Here is a 19,332-nt window from a genome sequence, read left to right on the forward strand (position 1 = left end):
ACAATGTTTAAAATATATATATATATATATATATATATATATATATATATATATATATATATATTTATGTTACGGTGATCTAAAAATTTATTAAAAGTTATTTTTTTCTTATCACATTTCATCTAAAATATATATATATATATATATATATATATATATATATATATATATATATTTTATGTTACGGTGATCTAAAAATTTATTAAAAGTTATTTTTTTTTTCTTATCACATTTCATCTATAAATGTTTTTATTTAATTTAGTCATAACTTCTATATTTAATAAAAAATAAAATTAAAATCACTTTTACTTTGTCAAACTTTAAAAGTGAATATAGTTGTAAAATAATGATCTAATAAGATTTTTTTATTTGTTATATGATTTTTTTATTATTATTAATTTTCTTTTTTTCAAAAAGTATTTTTTATATTAATAATGAAATGGATTAATAATTTTGTAACTCATTTTAAAAAGTATACATCACAAATTTTATCAATAAAATAAAAAATATCTGATTAGGATCCTACCATCCCCAACAGTAAAGAGAAAAGAGAAAGCTACTTTCTTTAGTATTCTTTTTTATTTTTATTTTTATTTTGATTTGGTCCATAATTCAAACCCTTAGGGTATGTTTGGTTTTGTATGTCTATTGTTCTTCTATTTCATATTATTTTTAATTTATTCACATATATCAACATTTCTTTAATGTCAACCTTATCAAAATTAGAATTGTTGGTGAAATGATGTATTACATATTATTGATTTGTTGTCTCCAAATAAAAAATGAAAGAAATATATATAAAATATCGGAAGTTTTGTCGTGTTTGGTCATACATAGAAAGTATAAATAATTAATTACTAAAATAATCTTTAACGAACATTTAACTATATTTCAAATGAGTTTCGCGGGAAATATATTGTATGTTTCTCGCGCGTATAACATTTTGTAGGTATATTGTATCGTTGCAACGGGAAACAAAAATAACTAATTTTTAAAATAAGTTTGCTGAATGAATTGCGCATATTATATTAACCATAAATAACTCAATTATAAATTTTGTATTTCAGATTTTAAAATTTAGAATGACATTTCATTTGGCTTAAACTCTTTCTCTCCTAATTGCAACACAACTATTCATTCCTTAAAATAAGTTTTTCTATAATTACAAAAATCATTTCCTCCAAACAAACAAACAAGCCGTTGAAAATCTGTAATATTATTTCCTTTTTTAAAAAACAATTCCATCGTCATACTTTATATTTTGATAATCTCTTTCGCTAGAACTGCCTCTCTGCCTCTGCGCTGCATATATATAAATATGAGAATACACACACACACAATCTCTCATAGAATCTCTGTAATTGATCATCCTATAGTGATAGAGAGAGAAGCATTCATTCTATAGACTCTGAAGAAGAAGAAGATAATGAAAGGAAATATTCCTGAACTTTGTGACAAGAGAGAAGCGAGAGAGAAGAGGATTATAAGAATTCCACAACGTTACCTTCCTTTTTCAGACCACTATTCTTCGTCCACATCTGCTGCTGCTGCTGGTAAATCAAGCAGATCTGTCCCCAAGAAGAAGAAGAAGAAGAAAGATGAGAGAAGTCTGTCTCAAGAAGAACAGAGATTGCCGCAGACTGGTGGTGGTTCAGATGAATTCATGGCTGAGGCTAACCATGAAGAAGCTGCTGCTGCTGCTGCTGCATTTCCGAAGGTGGAAGCAGAGAAAGCTGCTGCTGTCGTACAAAAGATGGATATGAGCACCCCCACGCCCAATCCGCCTGTGCCTGTCAAGAACTGGGTCCGGTATGTATGCATTAATCTTCATTCATTTTCATGGCCTTTTCATTTTCAATTTTCAATTTTTATAATGTTTCATTGCAGATTGATGTTCAAAAACAACCAGTATTCTGATTCCAACAAGCTTGTTGGATTACAATGCAAGGCAATCTTTCTTCTTCTTCTTCTTTGGAACAGATCAATCAATACCAGTAATTAAAATTATTCTTTTTTCTTTTTTGCAAGAAGATTTATTGGCCACTCGATGACGCATGGTATACTGCTCGTCTGAAAGAGTACAATACAGAAACTGGTTACCACCATGTATGCAAATTTCTCTAATTTTGTTTTTTGGGTAGAATTGATTGATTTGATTTGATTTGATTTGATGCAGGTTTTGTATGATGATGGTGATGAAGAAGATGTGCTCTTGAGGAGGTTGAAGATCCAGTTTTTGATATCTGAAGAAGAGCTTCAACAACTAAGGTTGAGTCCTTACAGCAGCACTATAGCCTCTGATGACTTGAACCAAGTTCAAACCACCGGCCACAGTTTTGATCACAGACAAGAGCTTAAACCGGGGGATGTCACTTGGGCTAAGCTTGCTGGTGAGTTTTTAAGTTATTATTATACAAGCCATTAAGAAAAAATAAAAACTTACTTAATAATTTCATGATCTATACACACGTACAGGTCATTCTGCATGGCCAGCTCTTGTTCTTGAAGAAGAACTAGTGGCTGGTTGTAAAGGTCTTCGTAAGGGAAAGAAGGATGGCCAGAAGTCCTACCCTGTTCAATTCTTTGGCACACATGATCTGGCCCGGTTCGAATTATGTTTTGATTAGGAAATTACACTAATTCTATATTATTATTCTAATTTATCTTATGTACACAGGGTCAAGATAACAGAGACAACTCCATTTTATACCGGATTTGTTTCGTGCTTGCATCACAAGTGCAAGAAACCGACTTTTGTCAGAGGTGTAGGAGAGGCTAAATTGTGAGTTTATCTTTAATTGTTCTTGATTTCATTCTTGGGGTGGGTGAGTACATATACATTGTGTCAAATTAATGCTTAATTAATTAACTGTTTTCTGTTTTCCCTATCATCATTAGATATCTAAGTGAGAAGAAGCTACCAGAAGAGATGTTGCTAATGCAAAGTGATACTACTGATGAGGATGAAGTTTCTGAAGATGCAAGTCAGGAGGATGATGAAGAAGAGGTAGAAGAAGAAGAAGAAGAAGGTGGAAGTGTTGATTCAAAGGATGATGAGAAGAAGAATGTCGATGAAGAAAATGAGGATGATAATTAAGGGAAAGTTTATTCTGATTAGTGGTTATGTTTTTATTAAACATTAATTTTATGTAATCTTTCTTAGAGATTACTATTTTTAGTTTTTATATAAATTTTAGAATCTTATCTTATGGAACTTGTTTTTTTGTTTCTTTTGTATTGAAATAGATGCAATTTTAGACCATATTGTATTACTAGTATTTGAATTAGACACAAAGCTAGTTAGACTAAAGTCCACATAGTTGAATTGGAATCAAGGACTCTTACATTTCGTGAGTGGACCTTTGAACTTAAGTTCAAGAGTTAATTAAAAAAAATGAAGTGGAGTAGTGATTACATTGTAATCTATGCAAAATTTAACTTTAGGGACTTGTATGATATTTGGATGCCTAATGCTCAAATTGTACCAACAAAATATTATTTTAATTTCTATTTATAAACTCACAAATATGTATATTTTCTTGATATTAAAATAATTTTACTGTGAATTAAGATAAATATTTAATATATCAAATTATTTATATTATAAATTGATTAAATTAAAATAAATTAGTTATATTTTTTGTTTTTCTCCATTCTTAATTGTGAGTACGAGAAACTATGCTAAGAAGAGAATGCATAAGGTATCAGGAGTCTTATATAAGTTAGAAATTTGAGTTTGTGATGTGTTTTGTTTGGTGCGATATCTTGGTTAGCCGGATTGAATTTCATTTTAGATAGTTGTAATTTCATCTTTGTCTCTCATCTTGTCTTGAATTCTAAATCATTGAGAGAGGCAACAGAAAAATACTATTCAATGTATTAAAACATAAATCTTTGATTCAGTCACTGATCAATAATGCACTGAATTGACTGATGGTTGATGTATCTGATATGTGGATCATTGAATCGATTCAATATCTAAGCAGCAATTTCTTTCCTATTCGAGTTTCCATTCTTCTAGTAGTCACAACAGAACAGGTACTGGCATCAACACTTTCAACCCATGCACTTATATCTTATTAGTGTGTCAGCAACCTGAGCAAGCGAGGAACATGACTCGAGGCTTTGCCTTAAGTTGGTAGAGTTGAGTCAAAAGGTATGGTATAGCAGCCTTTCCGAGGTAAACCCCCATGATGTGGGAAAGGGAGGATATTAGGGGAAACAGTGAGTGGAGATTCCCCTGTGTTACTGCGTAGAGCCAGATGAGGGGAGACCTTCACGTCCGGTTCGGAGGGCGGGGATATCCCAACCCTACTATCATTATGCCTTTGCAATCTTACTTGGTTTAACTCTATTTGTGACCTTTTCTCGTATGTGGGACTCTCTATCTTCTTGGATAGATAATCGATTGTCTTTCATTTGGATAGGACATAAGATAATTCACCAGAAATATGTGCAAGTAAGGATGACAATTTGAAATCGTCCCGCGAAAACCGAACCGAATTGTCCCGTTTGGGACGGTTTTTCCCCGAAACCGAACGGAGATGGGGCGGGGATGATATTTGTGTCCCCTGCCCCGCCCCGCTCCGATTTCGCCCCGATTTCACCCCGATTCTGCCCCGAACACCATAAACATAATTAAATACATTAAATCACCAATATATTTATTTATTCACTGTATTTTTATAAGGGTAGTAAGGTTATTTTTTTATAATAATATAAAATTTTAATATATTACAATATATATTATATTAAAAATTTTGTTTATATAATTTTATTGTATAATTTTTATTTATTATTTTTTAAAAAAAATATTAACGGTGCCACGCGGGATTCTTCGAAACCGAAAAAAACCGAACGGGACGGGGATGGTATTAAAAAAATCCCCGAAATTAAAACGGGGCGGAGATGGTAAATGTATTCCCCGCCCCGAACCGCCCCATTGCCATCCCTATGTGCACACACATTACATTCTCCTGCAAAGCTTGAGCATCCTCACTTTGCATGAATTCCTTTGAAGGAGCTATTGTCACATTTATCCGAGCAGGTATTCCATTAAAAATACTAAATTAAAAAAATATAAATATAATATAAAATAATTATAATTAAAATTAATTAACACTATAATTTAAATGGTAAAAAATTATATACCATAAATAAATATAAAAAAATATTAATTTTTATTTTTTAACCAAACAATATCCATGGTAATAGTAATAATTAACTAGTTCCAACCAAACAATACACTTTAATCAATCATATACATTTCTATTCACTACCTTTATCAATCCCATTCATATTCTCATTCCTTTATTTGAACCAAACGCACCTTTAGACATTAGTGGATCATTTGTTACTTGTAATTTCTAATTTTTTTATTGATTATTTCTCTAGTTCCAGTTTGTCTGCTTCGTAACATCAAAATGAACAAAATTATAAGTTATATAGTTGATTTTCATATTTCACTACAGAATTAGTGCATGTTTTTTCCATGAAGACTCTCTTTCATATATTTTCTCATTATTTTATAAATTCTAATTATTTTGTTTATATATGTAGATGGTCAATTATTAATTTGGTAAAATATTTTTTTGTGTTATTTACTAATACTCGGTTAAAGATAATTTTAACTGTCACTCAAAATATTTAATAGAGATTATTTCGACACCATTTTATTAGTTTTTTTTTTCTAATTCACGCCTCATTTGAGAGAACTAAAATGTTTTAGTACGATTCTTTAACAAATTGTCTAATCATTCTTTAATCAGGAACATATGTCATATGGGTTGAGGTTAAGCCCATTCCTTAAATTATTTTAATATATATAATAAAATAAAACATTCGAAATCCCTGCTTCTCACTCTTCCTTTCAAATGCTTCTCACTCCTTTCTAACTATATATTTTAACATCTATATGAGAAATGATTGGAAGATGGAATTTGAGTGAGAGAATAAGAGAGAGAATGAACGTGGCATAATCTGATTTCCTGAAAAAATCAAATAATTTCTCTCTTTTCTCTCTTTCCTCCCACTTTTTCATTTTTCCAACCAATGAGATGATGTCAAATCATTCCCTTTCCCATTCCCTCTCCCAAATTCCTTCTTCGCTCCTCTATTTATATAGACCTATAATATTCTAATATTTGTATACTTGTTTATTTGTAATAATTTGTTTAGATGAAAATTTTAAATTTTATTTTACTAATCTTTTATTATTTAATTTTTTAATTAAATTTTTTATATTTATTTTTCTAATTCCAAAATATAAATAGAATCTCATCCTTTTTAATTCTCTTCTCTAATATAATTATGTTTAATAGCATGTAGCCCGTGCATCTACACGAATAATAATATAAAACACCGTGAAAAACAAAAATTACAGTAAAAATGTAATAACATTTTTAATTTTAATAATCTGACCCAAGTATCCATTCACTTTCACATATATATCTAAATTAACCACAACTCTCGACCCGGCAATTCGAACATTTTTAATATTAACAATCCGACCCAAGTATCCATTTACTCTCACATATATATCCAAATTAACCACAACTCTCGACCCGGCAATCCGAACACTTTGAAAATTAAGCATATATATAGATTCATTAGTTAAAAAGTTGAACTTATATTGTTAATATGTCTCGCGTTCATCAAATTTGGTATTAAATTTAAAATTTAAAATCTTATTAGCCTAGTTGGTTAAAGAGTTGTACTTGTTTCGTTAGGTTGCAAGTTCGAAACATACATATCATTTTAAATTTTATATATTTTTAACCGTTTTAAGTTTATGGGCGGGTCAACCCACAATCCCATAATCCAACATAAGTATCAATTTACTCTCACATATATATCCAAATTAACCACAACTCTCGACCCAACAATCCGGACACTTTGAAAATTATATATATTATTATGTTTAATTAAATATCACAACCTTACAAATTTATAATGTTAACATTAGTTTTTTTAAATTTCACTCTAATTATTTAATAAAATATTTACTTAGTTTTAACATTACAGTCGTTACCACTACGGAACAAACATTTTCAGCAATGAACAACGAATAGAACTTCGCAATAAAATAAAGAAAGATTTTTTTCCGACTATTTGACATACTATGTTGAACGAGTATAGGCAAGGATGTTAATATATATTTTATTATTAATGAATTTTATGTTTAAAAATTCGGATTGAATTTAACTTATTTAAATATTATAATATAAAAAATTTAAGCCCAATCACTCCATGACTTTAACTTGAAGGGTTTTGTATGATAATTGAACTCTTAATTTAATATCTCCTAACAAAAATATGATCATTTAAACTAGTTAATACATTGTGTAACAAAAATATGGTCATTTAAACTAGTTAATACATTGTGTAATATGACTTTAACTTAAAAGGTTTTGTGTGATAATTGAACTCTTAATTTAATATCTCCTAACAAAATATGGTCATTTAAACTAGTTAATACATTGTGTAATAGTACTAAATTTATTTATTACAATTTAATTATAATGAAATTTATGAACTTCCTTTTATTTTCTTTTTGATTAATTAAATAATATTTTCATGAGCTTGTTTGACTTACATGGTAACTTCAAATAACTTTTATAAAATAATATATTTTAATATATATCTTAACTAATTGAATTTAAAGATAAATAAATTAACTTTCTTACCAAAAGTAATTCTTATAATAAACACAGATTCATGGAATTCAAATTAATTAAATTTTTGAAAATTGAAAATTAAATTAAAAATAAACAAAGTAAATATGAATAAAGTATTATATATATATATATATATATATATTAAACATTATTACTATAAGTAAATAGTCAATGAATTAAAATAACTATTTTCTATAATTTTATATATTCTCCACATCTGCTCTACTGTACATATAAATATATATACACAATCTCTGTAATTGATCATCCTCTAGAGAGATATACACAATCTCTGTAATTGATCATCCTCTAGAGAGAAACATTAGAATACACTGAATCAAGAAGAAGAAGTAGAAAATGAAGGAAAGATTGGTGAAGTTTATGATGTCAAGAGAAAAGCGAGAGAGAAGAGAATTATCAGAACTCCAATCCGTTACCTTCCACTTTTAAGCTTTTATTCGTTCAAATTAGCTGCTGGTAGATCATCTGGATCTATCCCCAAGAAGAAGAAAGAAGAAAGATTAGAAAAGTCTATCTTCAGACAAACTTAATTGATCTTTCTTCTTCTTGGGACCTACAACAAAAACTATTTTTGGCGACCCTTATATACCAACGCATATTAAGCGTGACTAAAAATCAAAAGAAACAAAACTTTTGCCAACCTTTAAACATACCACAACTTTTATTAATTTTTTTTTATATAAATACTTTGACAACTTAATAATTTAACTATTCTATATTTTAATATTTTTATATTTTATTTTTTAACTTTATAAATATTTTATTTTATTATTTTATTTTTTAAATTAAATTTGACTTATAATTCTATTAACTTTAAAAATTAATTATTAATTTTATTAATATTAAAATTTAATTATTAATTTTTTATAATATAATTATTAATTTTTTTTATTAATTTTTTTTATTAACATCTGTAATTTAATTAATTATTATTTAAATTTAATTAAATTAAAAGTAAAAATAATATAAATTAAATATTATGTTAAATTTAAGAATAAAATTTTAACCTATATATTTTTAAATAAGAAACTAGTACAGTGGCCCAATTTGTTTTGTCTCTTAACTCTGAGTCTTGGACTCCGAGTTCCACCTAAACGGAAGTCGCTCACTCTGAGTTTAGCTTAAACGGTTCAATTTTTCTCCTAGGGTTTCGACGAGGTTGTATTCTATCTATGGCGTCCGAGAATTTGGTAGGAAAATCGACTGAGACGGCGCTGGTGACAACCATCGTCAATTTGGATGAAGAACCGAAGATAGCCGGAGTTTGGCTCCTACTCATGCTTTACTCAGTATCTGCAAGTCTCTAGTCGCCGGTGGCGTTGCTGGAGGAGTGTAAGTTCTTTCCCCCTCTTTCCTGTTCGTTTTCTGGTTTTCCCCATCGATGCAAGCAATGATTATCTTTTTTTAAATATGATTTCGAGTGAAGATTATGGATATTGAACATCAGCAAAAATGAAAATTGAGTTTGATTCTTTGGTTGTGCTTTAAATCAACTCTGGAGGGTGATATGAATAGGTTCCACGTTGTTCATAGATGAGAGTATCAACTTGATGTATTCAATCTTTGAATTCCTGCAGCAATTGACCTTATCCTTATATATAACCTGATCTCTACCTCCGGATTATACGTGGATTGTATTTCTCTCATTGATCTGCAATATGTATTCACAAAATCAAAGACTATTATGCTCTTCTCCTTTTTATCAATTGAGTGATTCACACACTAATAAATGTCCATGAGTTTGAACTTTTTCATACATTTTCAACTCAATAATGATTTCTTGAGACAGTTGTTTATAGCTTTCTGCAATTCGAATCTATCTATATATTATAAAACATGTGATCTTTAGTTAGTAAGTGTTGATGATACTCCAGTTCTATTGATTGATTTGCATGAAGTCAGATGCCTTGTTTCAATATTGATGTAACAAGGTAAGGTCATTTCAATCCCTTGGTGAGGAGGCCCTGATCCACTCACTCAACGAGGTAGACAGAACATTCCCATTACTAAATTCACCTCCCTGAATCATAGGGTATCTAATTGCATTAAAAAATTACAGACACAAGTTTCGACCCTAATATGTGATCACAAGCAGTTGAAGAAGTTGGATGCTATAAGTTCGAGCTTTAGAACTATAAGCAATGTTGTTTACTTTGAGTGTTAATTCATTCACTGAAGTTGAGAAACTTGGGGTAGAAAGTCTTGTTCATTCTAGACTACCTTTCAGGGAAGATGTTGCGGTTATCATGTATACCAGTGACAGTACAGGTCTACCAAAGGTGTGACATTACTTATATTATGTATTCTTCACTAAGATCTTATTCTTATGTTCTTGTATGATGTTCATAAATCATGCTTCCTTTTGCTTGAACATGTCTTCAACTCTTATATGTAGGGAGTCATGGTAACTCATGGAAACATTGTAGCTACTGCAGCTGTAGTTATGACATTGATTCCAAACTTGGGAGAAAATTATGTTTACTTGGCGTATTTGCCTCTGGCTCATGTTTTCGAGTTGGCAGCAGAGGTATCAGTATAAGTTGTCTTCCTAACTGAACTGTTCAGATATTCTTTATTTCCCGTCTGTGATATTGGCTGCTGGCTGCTCAATTGGCTATGGTTCACCATAGACTTTGACAAACACTTCTAATAAAACCAAGAAAGAGACCAAGGGAGATGCATCTTCCTTGAAGTCTACCATCATGACAGTAGTTCCATCCATTCTAGATCGGTCTAGAGAAGGAGTTTCAAAGACGGTCTGATAACTTAATTTTTTTGAAGATAACTTATTATTTTTATGAAATTTTAGAAATGAAGCAATTACATCCTTCAATAAATATACACTTTCGTAGGTTGAGGCGAAAGGTGGTTTTGCAAAGAAATGTTTTCAGATTGCGTATAGTAGACGACTAGCTGCTGCAAACGGAAAATGGTTTGGAGCCCGTGGACTAGAGAGATATATGTTGGATATCATTGTTTTCAAAAAGATACGAAGCTTTCTTGGAGGAGAGATCAGATTCATGATATGTGGCGGAGCACCTTTATCTGCTGAGACACAGAGATTTATTAACATCTGCATGGGGTAAACATTCTAATATCCAACTTGTTATCTTTCTCTGGAAAGAAAATATAACATAATACCTGTTATCCAAGATATCTTTACACCTAGAACCAGAATGAGATTAATTGGCCCATTTGGAAACACTTTTGGTGTTCGAATTTAAATTCGGATACAAATGAGAAACCATCAATGAATTTTTGCTCTTTGTTTGCAATACAGATGAGATACATTGACAACAAAAAATGTGTTTCCAAAGGAGCCACTGTCTGATTGCATTGTTAGACCTTCTTTCATTGTGTATTTAAAACCTGCTAGCATATCCATGGTCATAATTTATCACGGTTTCTTGCTATGTTCTTTCAAAGCACCTATTGGACAAGGCTACGGCTTGACGGAGACTTGTGCTGGAGGTGCTTTTACAGAGTGGGATGACAACTCTATTGGACATGTTGGACCACCACTTCCTTGTTGTAATAGTAAGATATGTTGTTTTTATAATCTTTTCATTCTTTTTCATCTTAATGAAATGACTTTAAAATGGACGAAAGACATTGATATTAGTTATGTAGATACAAAGAATGTAAGAATTACGCAATTTCAAATGCAACCAATCATGTTTAATGACTCTTAAGGTTCTTGTCTTTTTGTCTTTGTCTCAGATAAATATGACTTGAATATTTCTGTTGCAGATTAGAACAAATTCTATGAACATCACAGCTGTAAGTGCAATATTTAGATAGATTTATTTGAACTTGTTAATATTTGTCGGGTGATTAATGATTCATCTTGGTTTATCTGATAACTCCATTAATGTTTAATGGTTTTGTTGGTGAGTGATCATCACAAATGTTCTTTACATACAAAGCCAGAGTTCACTCAAAGTTGACGGGAACTTATTGTTTTATTTATTTGAACATTAGAATATTTGGTAATTAATATTTATTTATTTGACTATGATATTATTTTATGAGAAATTATTGTTGAGAAAATTTATGTTTTTTTGTTATTATTTAAATTGTCAATAATGAATAGGAAATGATATTTTAAATGTTTTTAATGATTATTAAATTTAAAACAAAAATAAAAATAAAAATACAAACAAAAATTAGAAAGTAAAATTGTTAAAAATTAAAGGGGGGTTTTGGCGACGCTTAAATTAATGTTACCGACGCTTAAATAAGCGTTGTTATAACTTGCGCCGACCCTGCTTATGGCGACGCAAGAATAAGGGTCGGTGATATTTTTGGCGACGCTTTTAAGGGTTGACAGAAGTCTTTTTAAGGGTCGCCGTAGGTCTTTTTTGTTGTAGTGCTAGTTGATTTACCATCCGTCGACGTGGACAAATTGTAGCTTGAAAGAGCAAGGTAACATTGTGGAATTACGATAATCCTCTTCTCACTCTTCTTTCTTGACATCAACTTCATCGATCTTTCCTTTCATTCTCTCTTTCTTCTTATATTGATTATGAAGTTGATTGTCACGACCTATGTTCAATGCCCAAAGATGAGAGGCCTTAATGCATATACCTAGGGGTGTTCAACTGGTGGTTAACCGGTTCCGATTAAGTCTGGTTTTATCTCTTATTTTACAAACCGGTTAACCGATCAATATTAATATCGATTTTATCGATTTTTGGTTCTATTAGTTCTGGTCTGGTACCGATTTAACGTTAACCAATAATTCAATTTTTTAAATTAAAATTAAATTTATTAAATGAATTTTTTTTTTAAATTCTTTTTTTTTTTACTTTATAGTATTCTCCATTTTCATCTATGTTATAATATATTATATTATTGTTATAATATAATATATTTTAATAATATTTTATAAATATATTTAGAAATATGTTATAATATATTATATTATTGTAATAATATAATATATTTTAAAAGTAACCATTTTTATAATGATAGTTTTATAAATTAGATTTTTTTAAAATAATTTTATAAAAATTAGAATTTAAAATTTAAAAATAACTAATATATATTATTAAATATTATTTATAATATATCTAATATTCAAAAAAAATTAACTAATATAAACATATGATTAAATTGTTACCAGTTTATCGGTTAAACCGTTAAAAAATTAGTTTAACCGAAAACCAAACCGTTTAACCGGTAAAAAACAAGTTAACTAGAACCGTTAGAACCGATTAACTAGAACCGTTAGAACCGGTTAACCAATAAACCGGTAAAATTGAAACCGGTAAGCTATCAATTTGGTTGGGTTATCGATTTTCTGATATTTGATATACCCTAGAATATTCTAGATTTTGCTAGGTTTTTTCCTTTTATGGAACTCTCTTAGAATTTTCTAGGAGTTCCTAATTCTAGAAAAGTGATAGAACTCTACATAATTCTCTAGGAATTACTAGTTCTAGGTAGATAATACAATAGTCTAGAAAATCCTAAATTATGAAGGATAAAAAAGATATATCCACTTGTATGTATATAAACAAGTCTTGTACACAACGTAAGTAACAAGCAATACAACATCCCCTCTTCTAACCTAGTGGCAACAAGATGTGGATATCCCCATGCCTCCATGGGGTCATAGGTTCGAGCCCGTCGGACAACAAGTTCTGCACCTGGTTAAATGGTTAAGTGTGTTTGCGGGTTATGTGCTTAACCCGCGAGAATTAGTCGCACTCCATAGGAGCAGCGGAACCCATCGTTCTAAAAAAAACAAGCAATACAACTTTATATTTTCCGAGCCCTTCCTCCTTCAAAGTATTTCATCTTCTTTCATCTTCTAATAGACTAACAACTAGTATTATAAAAAATTATTTTGGATTTATTATTTAACTCAAACAACCTCATGAAAATATTATTTAACTAATTAATCAAAGGGAAAAATAAAAAGAAGTTCATAAATATTTTCATGATAATTAAATAATAATATGATAAATTTAGTATCTCAATGTATCAAGTATAAAATCAAGATGATTTATTTGTTTTTAAAATTATTTTTATTTCTCTGAATTTTTAATTTTCAATAACTCTTATTAATACATTAGTTCTTTTCTATAAGAGAAAATTAGATATTTATTAGTCACATATTTATTAAGTTATCAATTCAAATATAAAATGATAGAAAAAAAGAGAAAGTATAATTTATTGATTTTGAAATTTTTTATTCTCTTTAATTTTTAAATCTCAATCACTTTTATAAGAATATTTATTATTTTCTATAAAAAGAAAATTATCTTTACTAAATTCTCAATTTCTGAATTTTAAGAAACAAATTGGTCAAATTTTATTTTTTCATAAAAAAAGCTAACACTTTATTCAAGTATAAAATTCTAGAAATAATACTTCAATTCATTGTCTATTTATTTATAGTGATAATATTTAATATAAAATTCTAGAAATAAGTTCTTGGTTGTTGCACTTGTATTATCCTTCATCAAGATTGTAAATTGATCCTAATATAATTAAAAAAAATTCTATTATCAGATTGAATTTTCGAATAAAAATTCCTGAATACTTTGTTTTTTTAAAACCGAATTATTGTTATTGAGCTTTATCTCAAGAATGACAACCAAACAAGTTTTACAACATCTTTTAAACCATAAAGGAATATTTTTCAATCAACCAAAACTCATTTGACGGAGTTTTGACCAAATTAAAATCTCTTAAACATAGGATTTTTAATTTGAAATTGATATAGAACTACCCTATGTTAGTTTAGGTCTATTAGGTTTAGTTATTAAGGTCATAAGAAAGCTATTCATAATCCTGAATTTAAGTTTGGATTCAAAATTGGTAAGATCCGAATTCTCGGCCAAACTTCAGTCTTTTTTTTACCAAGCTCCAATGAGAAAGGGCAGAGCTACATTGTTGGTGGCCCAGTATAAAGATTTTAAAACACTATTGTGACCCTCAAGAATTGTCTCCCAGTCCGTAACTTAGCACTTGTCGTAAATGGCGCGTGACAATACGGGAAATACATTGCGGGGTGGCTCGATGATCGATACGTTTCAACATTAGTTTGCGTGTCAAACTTCTTTTAAAAGAAACCATTATTTTAAAAGATTTTTAGAATAATTCCTGTGAGCTTTGGAATTAATTATGTAAAAATAATTAATTTTGTTGAAATTTTAATAATCTAGGTCAAATAATAATTATTTATTTGAAATTAGAGTTGCCAAGTAATTTTTATTAAAATTAATAAAATGATATGTGTATAAACGTATTTATAACAGAATTTCTATAAGGGTTCGTGTCTTAGTTATGCTCGGGAAAAGGTTTTCGCTCTATGTCCTCCGCGCCCGTCAAAGGACGACATTTATTTTTAAAAGAAATTACTCTAGCTATTAAAACTTTTATTTATAACATTTAATTTCTTCAAATATTAGTTCGGGGGTCCTAAACAAGGATATATTTATCTTACATAAATAATTATACAAAATTATTTAAAAGGGCGTATCTACGATTGCGTAGATATATAAGTGAGTAAAAATTCGGAAAAATATCAGAATTTAAAAATAAATTCCAAATAGGACCTTAGCCAAAACATTGATTTAGGAAGTATCCATAAAATATTAAAATATCATTTTCTGACATTTTGGAATTATTTGAAAATGGATTCGGGTTCCAAAATTACAAAAATAATTTTGGATTTTGAAAAGTGGAACCAAACAGGCTTTAGGACCCGAGTCCTAAGTTCTGGGTCCGGTTTGGTGGATCTGGGCTCAATCGAGCTCAGGAGCATGGATTAAGGGACCAGAGCACTCAGTCCTAGGTTCGGGATGCTCGGTCCCGAACTCGGACTTCTCGGTCCTAGACTTGGGATGCTCGGTCCTTGGTTAGGTTCATCGGTCCTGGTCCTCGGTCCTAGGGTTAGAGGTGCTCGGTCCTAGGTTAGGATGGAACTCCGTCCTATGGTTAGAAACATCATACCTTGGTTAGGATGGAACTCAGTTCTAGGGTTAGAAACATCGGTCCTAGGTTAAGAGAGGGCTCGATCCTTAGGCTAGAAAACTCGGTCGCGGTCCTAGGTCCTAGACTCGGTCCTTCCTCAAGAATACCGGTCTTGATCATTGTTCAGAGCTGAAGAACACTGGTCTTTATCCTCGGTCGGAAGCTAAGTTTTCTCGGTCCCAGATTTTGACCCATGTTCATTTTTTTGGTCCTTACTGAAAAATAGGTTCAAGGATTATCAGTCCTAGGCTAAAGTCTTAGGACCGTGTGTTCTTATTTTGGTCAAAATTTCAGGAGGCTATAAATTTTAATCCAGATCATGAAATCATGATTTTTAAGCTACAGTTAGTTTATATGATCATGAAGAACAAAATCCCTAACATAAATCACGATTATTGAATCTTTACAAAGATCAATTTCAAAACACCATTTTTAGGTTAAATTTTGGGATTTTTTAAATTAGGCCATTTTAAGGCCATATTTTTGTCCATTAGCTTTTAAATGATGCATATAGCTGAACACAATCAAAACAAGAACATCATTCAAGCATTAAAACTGTTTGAAGATTGAATCAAAATCCAAAATTTTCAATAAACACAGTTTGATCAAACATGTTCAAAATGATATTACAGTTGCTTGGAAATTATCCTAACAAATTAACAAACATATATAGCAACTGATTAAATCAAAAAATTCAGATTAAACTCAAGAATATGAGATTTTAAAAAATCAAATTTTTAAGTTTAAATTAAAAAAAACGCAGTTTGATCAAACGTTGTTATAGTTGCTTGGAAATCATCCTAACACATAACAAACATGTATAGAAACTATTTGAATAAAAAAAAATCAGAATAAACTCAAGAACAAAAAATTTTAAAATGTCCAATTTTAAACTCAAATTTTCGAAATTTCTAATTCAGATTGATTTGATATAATTTTTTTCAACAAAAAGTTCATACGTGATATATATAATGATTCTAAACAAAGAAATCACATAATCAAGCTCAAGAATAGATCAAATAAGAAAATTTGAAAATATTTAAACTTTCAATCACATATCATGATACAAATGATATGGAAGCATACCAACAACTAAAGAACACTCTTAGGGTGTTTTGGAATCTATTCCAAGGCTTGGATCGAGACTTGGATTGTCGGAGCAGGTTTTCAAAAAACTAGTTTGTCGGAATATTCATAGCTTCGATTTAGGTGATGATATTGGGTGATACTGTGATATTTGTTTGCTGATTTGGTTTACAAACCATAGGGGACTATTTATAGTGCATGTAGGTCGGTCGGGGAGGAGTAATTCAAGTCTGATTTGAAGAACTCTGATCTTATCCCTAATCCGTGGCAGTCATATATAGGATGAGATAAGGCTTCTAGATAGAGGGGTATTGTTGGCGAAGATAAGACGAAGACATGGAAAATGGAGGGATAAGGATGGCTGTGGAGTGATTTGTCGTTCTTCTAGAAGAACTTTGACGATAGTCGCGAGTCCGGCAAGCCCTGCGTCCCAATGAAGAAGAAGATCAAAGATGACGTCGTTTCGACTAACGGGCGTATGCATTCTGTCTACGTTCAACGGTCATAACTTAACGGGGTTAATCCATCTCGTTAGTTGTTCAGGTGTAGGAAGATGCGCGCGGCTTCACTACATCCGACTATGTGGCGCATTCCTGGGCATTGGATGATGCCTGGGCGCTCATCTGATGGCCTAGGTTCGTGTTGTAAAAATTGAAAACAAATCTTGCTACACTAAATTATCATATTTATTTTTTTTTTAAAAAAGTTTTTAAAATCGATTTTTAATATATTTTTTACGTTTTCTTCACCTAAATTTTCACAAAAATATTTTTACAACCATAATAAAAATTTTGATCGAAATTTATTTTTTTTGGATATTTTTGTGAATTTTTGGGATATTTATTTAATTATTTTAAGTCATAAATTAAACATAATTTATGATTAAATCATAATTAAATATTTTTAACCCCTTCTTTGACTTAATTTGGGTAAATTAAATACAATATTTTTGGCTTAATTTGGGTAAATTAAATACAATATTTTATTTTTAAATTTTTAAATAATTTTTATAATTAGAATTTAATTATCAAAATAATTAATCCTAATTTAATTTTAATTCTTCATTTTAGTTATTTTGAATATAAAAATTTAAAATATTATTTTATTATTATTAATAATAATAATATTTTTTAAAAATTAACGTAGATCAATTTTTATTATTACAATTATATATATTTAAACAAGTAAAGATTTGTGCAATGACTTTGGAGATTAACTATAACAGGGAGATTAGGGTATCACACCCTTAATTTTATAATAATTTTAATTTTCTCTATTATATTTTAAAATATAATTTATTTTTTAACTAATTAATAATTATATTATTATAATTTGAAATATAATTTTATTAAAATAATTATTATTAATATTTTATTTTATATATACAATATTTACTAATATACAATTTTTTATAATAATACAAAATTTTAATTAATATATAAATAATATTAATTATATAAATAGTAATATTATTATTATTATAATTAATACAATTTATATCTATATAATTTATTTGTCTAAAAAGACATAAATCAGTTCAAATGAAAAGAAAATTATTTTCAATTCCCATGATTTGAATTAAGAGATCGGGTTAACGTGGATTAAAATATAAAACAAAATTACACAGTTACAAAAATTAACACATGTCAACTTTCTTTCTATTAAATTAATAAATTTGATAATTTTTATATCCATATAAAATTTTATAGCTTAATAAATAAATTTAAAATCTTTTTTACTTTATACATAATATTAACATTTCTCTCATTTTGATATTCTTTTTCTCTATAACTGACGCAACCTTTACATATATATAATTTAGAGAAGCCTTCCTTCTATATTTTCAGAAGAATAAGAAGAAAATGAAAATGAAAATAAAGAAATATTTCTCAACTTCACGAGAATTATTAGAAAGCCGATGCGGACGAATGCTAGCTTAGCTTGAGAGAGGAATATAACGTTTTAGAGTTATGATAATGCTTTTGTCTATATAATGAATGTTTCTCTCTCTAGGATGATAAATTATAAAGATTCTAATAGAGATTATATATATATATATATATATATATATATAGTGAAGTAATAGTGATAGAGAATATATAATATTATTGAAAATAATTACTTTAATTCATTGACTATTTACTTATAATAATGTTTAATATATATCCCTGACTTTCATATTTATTTTGTTTCTTTTTTATTTAATTTTCAATATTAAAAAATTTAATTAATTTAAATTCCATGAATACATGTTTTTATTATAAGAATTATTTTTGATAGAAAAACTAATTTATTTATCTTTAAATTCATTTAGCTATGATATATACAAAAATATATTATTTTATAAAAATTATTTGAATTTACCATTTAACTCAAACAATCTCGTGAAAATATTATTTAATTAATTAATAAATTAATCAAATGAGAAAATAAAAAAAGTTCATAAATCTTTTCATGATAATTAAATAGTAATATAATAAATTCAGTATTACTCAATGTATTAAATATAAAATCAAGAGATTTATTAGTTTCTGAAATTATTTTTATTCTCCCGAATTCTTAA

At 28.9% G+C, this 19,332-nt stretch overlaps 1 protein-coding gene and 1 pseudogene across 1 annotated transcript; both read left to right on the top strand.

Annotated features, from left to right (window-relative positions):
* The first annotated feature begins 1,426 nt into the window (after window positions 1-1,426).
* Window positions 1,427-3,097, top strand: LOC124921547 (histone-lysine N-methyltransferase ATX2-like). Its single transcript, XM_047462226.1, has 7 exons — window positions 1,427-1,809; window positions 1,888-1,948; window positions 2,032-2,106; window positions 2,177-2,390; window positions 2,476-2,605; window positions 2,678-2,782; window positions 2,899-3,097. The coding sequence occupies exons 1-7, from the start codon at window positions 1,427-1,429 to the stop codon at window positions 3,095-3,097; spliced, it is 1,167 nt and encodes a 388-aa protein (XP_047318182.1).
* A 5,772-nt stretch (window positions 3,098-8,869) lies between these two features.
* On the top strand, window positions 8,870-11,467 carry LOC124921558 (annotated as a pseudogene).
* Window positions 11,468-19,332: the final 7,865 nt, after the last annotated feature.

Source organism: Impatiens glandulifera, chromosome 1 (genome assembly GCF_907164915.1).
Source record: "Impatiens glandulifera chromosome 1, dImpGla2.1, whole genome shotgun sequence".
NCBI lineage: Eukaryota > Viridiplantae > Streptophyta > Magnoliopsida > Ericales > Balsaminaceae > Impatiens > Impatiens glandulifera.

What these genes read in the sequence shown, in the direction of transcription:
- LOC124921547 (XM_047462226.1), top strand. Translation starts at nt 1,427, where the DNA reads ATGAAAGGAAATATTCCTGAACTTTGTGACAAGAGAGAAGCGAGAGAG. An exon ending in CAGAAACTGGTTACCACCAT is followed by an intron (nt 2,107 to 2,176) that starts GTATGCAAATTT and finishes GATTTGATGCAG; the next exon opens with GTTTTGTATGATGATGGTGA. An exon ending in GGCACACATGATCTGGCCCG is followed by an intron (nt 2,606 to 2,677) that starts GTTCGAATTATG and finishes TTATGTACACAG; the next exon opens with GGTCAAGATAACAGAGACAA.